At 42.0% G+C, this 10,796-nt stretch overlaps 1 protein-coding gene across 2 annotated transcripts; it reads left to right on the top strand.

Annotated features, from left to right (window-relative positions):
* Nucleotides 1-207: 207 nt before the first annotated feature.
* On the top strand, nt 208-8,973 carry LOC120528143 (zinc finger protein 501-like). 2 transcript variants are annotated; one of them, XR_005633467.1, is made up of 4 exons: nt 208-335; nt 2,484-3,035; nt 6,917-7,786; nt 8,934-8,973. XR_005633467.1 is itself a non-coding variant. In XM_039752205.1 (3 exons), exons 2-3 carry the CDS (start codon nt 2,627-2,629, stop codon nt 7,720-7,722), a joined length of 1,215 nt encoding a protein of 404 aa, XP_039608139.1. In that variant the 5' UTR covers nt 208-335; nt 2,484-2,626; the 3' UTR covers nt 7,723-8,054. The 2 variants fall into 2 exon arrangements, 1 of the variants encoding a protein (XP_039608139.1); XM_039752205.1 differs by lacking the exon at nt 8,934-8,973 and having other exon boundaries at nt 6,917-8,054.
* The last annotated feature ends 1,823 nt before the right edge of the window (nt 8,974-10,796 follow it).

The following is a 10,796-nucleotide window of genomic DNA, read 5'->3' as shown; positions in this document are numbered from 1 at the left end:
TATGTGTACAGTTGTAACATAAAAAAATTCTCTTGGGATTAATAAAGTTTTCTGATTCTGAGAAACAGTTCTTACGAAAAGAGCAAACTGCCTGGTTTTAAAGATTCCCCTCTCTGTCCAATAGATGGCAGTGTTTACCAGAGGATCCGCACAGGCACGCCTTCTTTCCATCGACTCGCTCGTTGATGACTCGTTTTGTTTCGCATACTTTGTTCCGTTTGTTCTGCGGGCTCCTCGGACTGTCGTACAAGACTTGTGTCTGCAATTTCAGGGACAAAAAGGAGCTGAAGATGGTAAAAGAAATAAAGAATGAAAGGCGAGAAGGAGAACTGTCGGTAAGCAATGAGAGCATTGAGCGAGATGGGAGTGCTGGGTTGGAGAGGAGAGGAAAGGAAATGGAACAGGACGTGACTGGAATCTCGTGGAGACAGTAAAAAATAAGAACAGCGTGTGGGCGATGAATGTGGAGAGAAGAGGATATAACGGAAGAGAGAATGGGATTTGAAAATGAGAGTGAGAAAGAGAGTCGTGACGTTCTGCAGGCTGCCGTGAAAAGCCGCTAGCTCGTCCTGTCCCGCCGTTGAAATTCCGCGCGAGTTTAGTGTGCGTAGGCTTTCGTAAAAAAAAATAAATAAATTGGAGATTCCAGGTTAGAAACTGTATAACTTTCTCCGAAACAGCGTTTGCACAACGCATGAAGTACCCGCAGCAATGATGTGCGGTGAGGTTCATGGCTGGTGAGGCACTGACTCCTTCAGGGTCAGATTTACAAATGTATGAACCCAAAAGAGTAGCTTATTCACCATTCAGTTGGCAGCCAGCATGACTAACTACTGATTATGTGTCTTATCTCATCAGCATTCTTTACACACACAGATAGGTAAGGCGCATATTTGGATAAGAAAGAACGTTACATTTATAGCGGAGAGAGCGCATTTGCTCTGCACCCTCCATGTGTTCTAAATTTGCCGATGCAATTCCACAATTCATACTCATTCAATACAAATGAAAGTATAGAGAGGTGTACAAAAAACATATTTCAATTTTTGATCTTAATTGAAATATTTAATTGTTTTTAAAAGCGTTTAATTCTGATGCTTTAAACAATTTTAATACAAACTATTCAACAAAATGATAACAAGAAAAACAAAAGAATATTTTATTTAAGGTCAAAATTTGGTATTTAAATATTGGGTTGTTTTTTCCTTAGTCTGATCCTTTATATATATATATATATATATATATATATATATATATATATATATATATATATATATATCCCACTCAGAGATGTTCTATTGGATTGAGGTCAGGCGAGTGAGCGGTTGGGGGGCAGTCAATGGGATCAATTCCTTCATTCTCTCGCAAACACATGAAGTCAGGCATTGTGGTGCACCAGGAGGAACCACAGGAGCCACTGCACCAGCATAGGGTCTGACAAGGGGTCCATGGATTTCACCCTGATACCTAGTGGCAGTTAAGGTGCTGTTGTCTAGCCTGTAGAGGTCTGTGCGTCCCTCCATGGATTTGCCTCCCCAGATATACCATCACTGACCCACCATCAAACTGGTCATGCTGAATGATGTCACAGGCATCATAACGTTCTCCACGGCTTCTCCAGACCTGTTCACGTCTGTCACATGTGCTCAGGGTGAAGCTGCAGGGCGCCCACCAGTGGTGGACCTGCCAATTCTAGTATTCTATGGCAAATGCCAAACGAGCTCCACGGTGCCCACTAGAGGACGTCGGGCCCTCAGACCACCCTCATGAAGTCTGTTTCTGATTGTTTGGTCAGAGACATTCACACCAGTGGTCTGCCTGCCTGCTGGAGGTCATTTTGTAGACTCTGGCAGTACTCATCCTGTTCCTCCTCACCCAAAGCAGCAGATAGCAGTGGGTCCTGCTGATGGGTTAAGGACCTTCTACGTGGGGCCCTGTCCAGCTCTCCTAGAGTAACAGCCTGTCTGTCTCCTGGAATCTCCTCCATGCCCTTGACACTGTGTTGGGAGACACAGCAGACCTTCTGGCAATTGGAGCCACATATTGATGTGCCTGCCATCCTGGAGAAGTTGGACTACCTGTGCCACCAAACTCTGTAGGGTCCAGGTATGGCCTCATGCTACCAGAAGTGACACTAACCAGTGACAAATGCAAAACAGGTGGGGGAGGGATTTAAGTGGCCTCCCTCCAGCTGTTAAACCATTCATTCCTATTTTGAGGGGTCGTCTCATTGTTGCACCTCTAGTGCACCTCTTGGTCATTTCATGAACACCAAAGCAGCTGAAACTGATGAACAAGCCCCTCTGCTACTGAACTGGCCAGATCAACAGCTCACAAGTTTCACTGACTTGATGTTATACTCTCATTCAAAAGTGGGCCTTTCATTTTTTTTTTTGAGCAGTGTATATTAACAAAAAATTCCATATGACCAAGTTATTTTGGGTCATTTTAGGAAGTAATTCTATCACTTTTATTTTTGACAGGTGTAAAGGAGCCTCCTTTCCAATTCCCTTGCCTTGCAGCAAGGTGTCTAATGGCCTCCAGGACTGGGCTGTCCATGTGAGAAGGGAATTTTAGAAGAGAAGAGCAGAAACTTGAGGGAGAAAGAAGACTTTAACACAGCGCAATGGCCTGCACCGACGAGGATTACCTGGACGAACGACTAGCACACATTAAACAAGATGATTGTCAGTGGGGTGCACCAGAGGATCTGCGTATAAAGCTGGAAGATTGCGATGGAGGAATTTCAACTTTGAAGGAAGAGGAGTCTGAGGAGGAAATCGATCAGGTTAAAGTGGAGGATTCAGAAGAGTTCTCAGATGACCCTGAAGTGCAAAAGTTTGAATGTGAGAATATTGTCAAGCAAGATGTTTGTGAAGAGCCTCGTTCCAGTTTACAGCCCTGGATCAATAATATGGGACAACTGACCATCCAGCAGAATTCTATGGACCTGAAATCTGAGTTATCTGAGTTTGAAGTAAAAATTAATGAAAGAAATGGGAGAGAAGAACAAGAAGAAGAGCAGCTGTCATCTAGTAAGTAATGAGGTTAAGCATAAAAGAAAGTGAAAAATAAAAGGTGTTTTTAGTAAGTGGAAATGAGAGTGAGGTATTCAAAATGGAGACAAACTGCTTGGGTGCCTAACGATTTACAATAAGTGACCTAACAAGTAATAAACTGTTAAAGTTTTGTGATCCATGGTGTTTCCATTCCTTGAAAGTTGGATTGCCCATAACAAATATTGTTAAAGGACAGCACAGGCACATGATGTTTTTCAAACTTCCCAAACATTACTGGCACAATTAACTGGACTTGCGTGTGAATAATGACACCAGCAGGCTCATTTGAGGCCAGTTGTGTAAAGCACAAATCCCTGATAGCATCAGAGTGCAGGTCAGCCCTGTTAAATGACATTGACATGTGAGGATGGTCATATTGTGCAATCAGACATTCTGAGGAGTGCAAACTAATCAGGAGGATTGACACTTGGGCACCACACCTGTGGCAGAAGCTGCAGCTTTCTTTTTTGTTTGCTAAATGCACAATATGTGTCTGCATATAAATGAATGTCCTTGTAATTCTGAAGAATTCACTTGTCATGTTGCTATATAGGGAATACTTCATTATTTTATATATAAGTGTTTAAAATATTGCATTTTTGCAGTATGACATTATCAACTGGTATGTTTACCACCAAATCAGACACTCAAAAGGAAACTTTTTTAACTTGGATAATGCCCTTAATATTTAATTATGCAATACAAAAATTCGGAAAGGGTGGCACAGTGGTAGCGTTGCTGCCTCGCAGTTAGAAGACCCGAGTTCACTTCCTTGGTCCTCCCTGCATGGAGTTTGCATGTTCTCCCCGTGTCTGTGTGGGTTTCCTCCCACAGTCCAAAGACACGCAGGTTAGGTGCATTGGCGATTCTAAATTGTCCCTAGTGTGTGCCCTGCAGTGAGCTGGTGCCCTGCCCAGGGTTTGTTTCCTGCCTTGCGCCCTGTGTTGGCTGAGATTGGCTCCAGCAGACCCCCATGACCCTGTAGTTAGGATATACAGTGGTGTGAAAAACTATTTGCCCCCTTCCTGAATTCTTATTCTTTTGCATGTTTGTCACACAAAATGTTTCTGATCATCAAACACATTTAACCATTAGTCAAATATAACACAAGTAAACACAAAATGCAGTTTTTAAATGATGGTTTTGATTATTTAGGGAGAAAAAAAAATCCAAACCTACATGGCCCTCTGTGAAAAAGTAATTGCCCCCTGAACCTAATAACTGGTTGGGCCACACTTAGCAGCAATAACTGCAATCAAGCGTTTGCGATAACTTGCAATGAGTCTTTACAGCGCTCTGGAGGAATTTTGGCCCACTCATCTTTGCAGAGTTGTTGTAATTCAGCTTTATTTGAGGGTTTTCTAGTATGAACCGCCTTTTTAAGGTCATGCCATAGCATCTCAATTGGATTCAGGTCAGGACTTTGACTAGGCCTCTCCAAAGTCTTCATTTTGTTTTTCTTCAGCCATTCAGAGGTGGATTTGCTGGTGTGTTTGGGGTCATTGTCCTGTTGCAGCACCCAAGATCGCTTCAGCTTGAGTTGACGAACAGATGGCCGGACATTCTCCTTCAGGATTTTTTGGTAGACAGTAGATTTCATGGTTCCATCTATCACAGCAAGCCTTCCAGGTCCTGAAGCAGCAAAACAACCCCAGACCATCACACTACCACCACCATATTTTACTGTTGGTATGATGTTCTTTTCTGAAATGCTGCGTTCCTTTTACGCCAGATGTAACGGGACATTTGCCTTCCAAAAAGTTCAACTTTTGTCTCATCAGTCCACAAGGTATTTTCCCAAAAGTCTTGGCAATCATTGAGATTTTCTTAGCAAAATTGAGACGAGCCCTAATGTTCTTTTGCTTAACAGTGGTTTGCGTCTTGGAAATCTGCCATGCAGGCCGTTTTGCCCAGTCTCTTTCTTATGGTGGAGTCGTGAACACTGACCTTAATTGAGGCAAGTGAGGCCTGCAGTTCTTTAGACGTTGTCCTGGGGTCTTTTGTGACCTCTCGGATGAGTCGTCTCTGCACTCTTGGGGTAATTTTGGTCAGCCGGCCACTCCTGGGAAGGTTCACCACTGTTCCATGTTTTTGCCATTTGTGGATAATGGCTCTCACTGTGGTTCACTGGAGTCCCAAAGCTTTAGAAATGGCTTTATAACCTTTACCAGACTGATAGATCTCAATGACTTCTGTTCTCATTTGTTCCTGAATTTCTTTGGATCTTGGCATGATGTCTAGCTTTTGAGGTGCTTTTGGTCTACTTCTCTGTGTCAGGCAGCTCCTATTGAAGTGATTTCTTGATTGAAACAGGTGTGGCAGTAATCAGGCCTGGGGGTGGCTACGGAAATTGAACTCCGGTGTGATACACCACAGTTAGGTTGTTTTTTAACAAGGGGCAATTACTTTTCACACAGGGCCATGTAGGTTTGGATTTTTTCTCCCTAAATAATAAAACCATCATTTAAAAACTGCATTTTGTGTTTACTTGTGTTATATTTGACTAATGGTTACATGTGTTTGATGATCAGAAACATTTTGTGTGACAAACATGCAAAAGAATAAGAAATCAGGAAGGGGGCAAATAGTTTTTCACACCACTGTAGTAGGTTGGATGATGGATGGACAAATTCAGAACCTTAATGTGCTCATGGGAGTCGGTCTTCTATCGATTGCCACACAGCCTCTCACTTCCTTAATAGATGACACATTTCCTTTTTGTGTTGTTATAGATCAGGGGTGCCCACACTTTTTCGGCTTGCGAGGTACTTTTAAAATGACCAGGTCGAAATGATCTACCTACATTAAAAATTATATATATATATATATATATATATACACATACACACTGAGTATACTTTATACATAAAATATATGTTGTCGCACCTTGCATAACTGAATAACCTTTAAGGCACAATAACAGCTCAATACATTTATGGTCACTACAGTAATTGGATTTAATAATCGTCATGTGTGATAAGGCTGACTCACATAAATAAGTAGAGCCGAATAATGCAGTCAAGGAGCTTTTGAATTCAGCCGAGTGAAAAATGACGGCTGTCCGATTAACTGCGATTTTAGTTCTCTCTCCTTTTCTTTCTCAGATCGCTTTTCGGACGGAAGTCAGTTTTGTAGTTTTTATGAACAGTTCGAGAGTTCCTTTCCACATTTTCATTCTTAGGAATAGCAATGATAGATTGACAGATCAGACAAACGCACTTCAATTGTGACATTGTGAGAAAAAAATCCTCTTCCAATTCCACATCCAGCCCATATCCAACAATTTTTTTTTAAATCCCTTCTTTTGTCGTTATAAATTGGAAGGCTGACTAGATCACATAGATAGCCAGAGTTTTGCAGTAGCTTGCACGTTTGATCGTGCGTGCGGGATGACCAGTGTGTTGGCAGAAAAGAGATCTCAGACTGGCCGCCCTGTATGTCAATCAAGTGGCAAACACCATAGGGAGGATATATGATAGACTAACGTTTAAAAAATGTTTTTTGGAATGTAACGCGATCTATCAGCACTACCTTTGCGATCTACCGGTCGATCGTGATTGACGCATTGGGCACCCCTGTTATAGATGAAGTTTTATTTCTTGATCAAAATGGCGAAAAGACCACCACTGTCTCTGCTACGTGTCTTTCTGATTTATGACAAAACTCTAAACTTTTCCAAGCTGTTCCCTAAAGCACATTGTATTTCATCTGTCTTAATTTTATAAGCACTCTTCTTGGAATACTCCCAGGAATGGATCTGAGGAGTGTGGTGTGAATGCCAAACTTTGTTCCACCTCTCTAGTTTTACTGTTTTATTTATTTTAAAATGTTTAACAAAATTATTTGTGTCATTGCAGATTTTCAGGAGAACAGCAGCTTCTCCCCATCTTCGTTTGCTGAGACGTCTCTTCATTGCAGACTGCAAGTCAAAGAGGACGAGGAGAAGATGGCGATATCAACAAGAGGATCAGAGAATTTGACTGCAGCTTCTTTACAGTGCAGTTCTCTTCTTGTGAGAGAAGCCATTGATACTGACCAACAACAAGGACATTGCACAGATCAAGAGGCTGTGTGTGCTGGCCTAGAGTGTGGACATCCTTTTAAAAACAAGTCTGACTGTGAAGATCTCAAGTCGATTCAACCAAGACCAAAGCCCTATTGCTGTTGTGAATGTGGCAAAACATTCCTCCATAAAAGCAGGCTTGAGGCACACATAAGAGTTCACACTGGAGAAAAACCTCATTGCTGCTCTGAATGTGGCAAACAATTCACTGTCAGTAGCAATCTTCAGCAGCACACCAGAAGTCATACTGGAGAGAGACCTTATGGCTGTTCTGAATGTGGCAAACAGTTTCCACAAAGAAGTCATCTTCAGAGCCACAAAAGAATTCACTCCGGTGAGAAGCCATATGTCTGTTCCGAATGTGGCAAACACTTTTTGTTAAGTACTAATCTTCAGAGGCATGAAAGAATTCATACTGGAGAGAAGCCATATGTCTGTTCCGAGTGTGGCACACGGTTCACTGACGGTAGCTCTCTTCGTCAGCACACACGAATTCACACTGGAGAGAAGCCATATGGCTGTCCTGATTGTGGTAAACGATTCTCCCAAAGTAGCAGTCTTCAGAAACACATAAGAAGTCACACTGTTTTGCCGTTGTGAATGTGGCAGAATTTTTTTCCCTATATCAGCAGCCTTCACAATTCTTATTTCTGTTCTAAATGTGGTAAGGGATTCTTGTGTTTAAGTAATTTCAGTGGGCTCTGTGGTAGAAATCAACATATATTCATTAAAGAAATGTATCCTGTACCAGGACAAGTTTGATAAAAACTTTTTTGAGTCAGTAATCAGGCAGAAGTAAGCTTGTCCGTCTGTGTCATTTCTTTACTCTTGCAGCACCATGCTGAAGAGGGAATATCCATCACAGCAGTCTGTTCCAGAATGATCCAAATATTAAGGGTTTAGGTGTGTTTTATAAGTAAGTGAATTTACATACCAGCACTGACATTTACTCTGATTGGTTCGTTGGTTTACATATTAAAATAAAAGTCTATTTTAATATACTGTTGTTAGATCCTGAAATGTCTGTGTGTGTGTAACAACTGTCCAGTCTTGCTGTTTACAGGACATCTGCTAATCTCCTAATCATTCCTATGAACATTCTATATATGACATCAACCTTCTTCTGGCATGTCCTTGTCTTTTATGTTCTTAACCATTTCAGGGATAGCGTCATGCCATATCTAAAATAAATGCTTATATATTTCAATCTGTACTGCAAGCAAAAATACGTAACTACTGTTACCTCTACATTATTCTCTCTCCGCCCTTAAGAATCCACAGTAGAGAAACGCCTTATTGTTGTACCGTGTGTGGTAAACGATTCTCAAAATCCAGTGGACTTCATGGCCATAAAATAATTTACTTTGGTAAGAAGCCTCGTGACTGTTTAGAATGTATCAAGTGTCTCAGTCAGCAGGGGGCCTCATGTATAAATGGTGTGTACACACAGAAATGTTGCGCAAGAACTTTTCCACGTTCAAATTGTGATGTATAAAACCTAAACTTGGCGTATAGTCACGCACATTTCTACAGTAGCTCATACCTTGCTTGGTTTTGCAGACTGGTGGCACCCAGCGTCAAAACAGTGCTACTGTTCCTGTGTGGTTTATCTTTCTTTTTCAGATCCACATCCCTGACGTGGCTTTATAAATACACTGAAATTAACTGCATATTGTTTATTAGTTTAATGCATCTGATTGTAATTAACCAGTAACAATATAATGGTCCACAGAGTGGCCAAACTATTCTAAATACCATAGCTGCTTTAGTGTTGTTACTCTCACTGCATCTTCTTCTTCTTCTTCTTACAGCTTCTTCCGTTAAGGGTTGCCACATTGGATCATCTTTTTCCACGTTACTCTCACTGCACCACTTGGAGTATTTATATCACTGTGTCTGAATGTGAGTCACAGCAGCAGCTGATCAGAAAGAGATTATCGGTATACAGCATCAAGCACACGCTGCCTCAGCCATGCTTCCTATTGGAACTGCTTCTCACACGGCAAACGCTTCAGAGCCTTTCCTGTACGGAACTTGCGGTTCAAAAAGAGTTTCATCCCAAGAGCTCTAAACGCACTCAGTCAGTCCATCAAGTGCTCCTTGTAGAACTGTCTGTACTTTTAAGTACAATCACCTCACTGTAAACTTACACTACAGTTATAATATTGCACAACCTGAGCCACTTTATAAAGCATGTATTTACATATGATGACAATATCATTTTAAGATTAAATGCAGCAAAATATGTTGATTATATTAAACAGATAAAACTAAGTTTAACGACATGGTTCCACAGCACTAGAGAGTAATTTGAGCTTCATTCACGAATTGTTCCTGCCTCGTGTTGTATTCTTGCTGTGGCTGGCGTGACACTGGAAGGACAGATGGATAGAATAATTAAACATTATGAAGATATTTCAATGTTCCTTAAAAGTTTTGAAGATTTGGCGTTCTAACCTTACAGATGGATTAACGTGTCTTACAGAGCTGATTGTGTGGCGATTGGGTATTTGGAGAAAGAAAAGGAAGGACAGGAATTGGAGGTTAGTACGTTTGAAAGAGACAGGACTGCTGCAATAAAGCATTTCATCGAAGGTCGCACAGCAAGCATCTTGCATAAGACATGAACAATCACTGCGCCACTGTGTTCCCATGTTTAATAACGTGCTCCTATCCTCGTGAAAATTATATCACGTATACATCTCAGTATTTTAATTATTCAGAGAGCTGTAATATTACGAATGTAATGGATTGTGTATCCTGTCAGAGGAAGAGAAAGCCCGTTTAAGAAGCACATAGTGATTCTCACACATAGAAGATCACATACAAAACAAAACATTTAACGTGTGTGGCAAGTGGCTGGGGCTGCTATCTAGCCGGGACGCCCAGGAGGACCGGGAGGTGGCATGTATGTCCTCCGGGCCACGAAGGGGGCAACCGCCCTGGATCAGAGGAGGACCACGGGAGAAGAGCAAGGAGGCTCAAACCCATTGGGGCCCTGAATCTCAGAGGGCCCGGGAACTATCTAGTTCCGCCACACCCAGAAAGATGGAGGAGGATCCCTCCAGGGACGTCCGGAGTGCTTTCGAGTGCTCTCCTGACACTTCCGCCACACCAGGAAGTGTCGTCAGAGGGAGCACCTGGAGCACATCTGGGTGAGAATAAAAGGGCCCACCTTCCTACAGTCTGGAAGCTAGAGTCGGGAGTGGGAGCAGGACGAGGCTCCCATGGAGAGAGGGAAGGTGGTCCAGGGACGTTGAGAGAAAGGCCCGTATTGACGGTGGTTGGTGCTGGGAAGCACTGTGGACTGTATTGTTTGCAGAACTGTGAATAAACGTGTGAGCTTTTTCTATAAAGACGTGGTGTCTGTCTGATGGTGTTCGGGCATGTCTCACACGTGCTACTTCAGTTACGATGGGATTTGAGAAACTAGTAAATTAAACAGTTTTAAGATGAAGTTTATGATGTTCTACTTTAATAACAAAATAAACTACGCGATTAAAGTGGAAATTTTGAGATTAAAGTTGACATTTAGTGCTTTTTTCACACTGTGTGCCTTTTTTTTTTCTCTCTGTACCCTAAAAAGCTTTCCTATGACACTCAGACGGTGAGCTACGACTCGCCTTTTCACGGCGACTTTGATATCTGACAACTTCTTTTTTATTTCGGGCACC

Source organism: Polypterus senegalus, chromosome 4 (assembly GCF_016835505.1).
Source record: "Polypterus senegalus isolate Bchr_013 chromosome 4, ASM1683550v1, whole genome shotgun sequence".
NCBI lineage: Eukaryota > Metazoa > Chordata > Cladistia > Polypteriformes > Polypteridae > Polypterus > Polypterus senegalus.
Note: the sequence above shows the minus strand (reverse complement) of the source record. Positions and strands in the feature narration are given on the sequence as shown.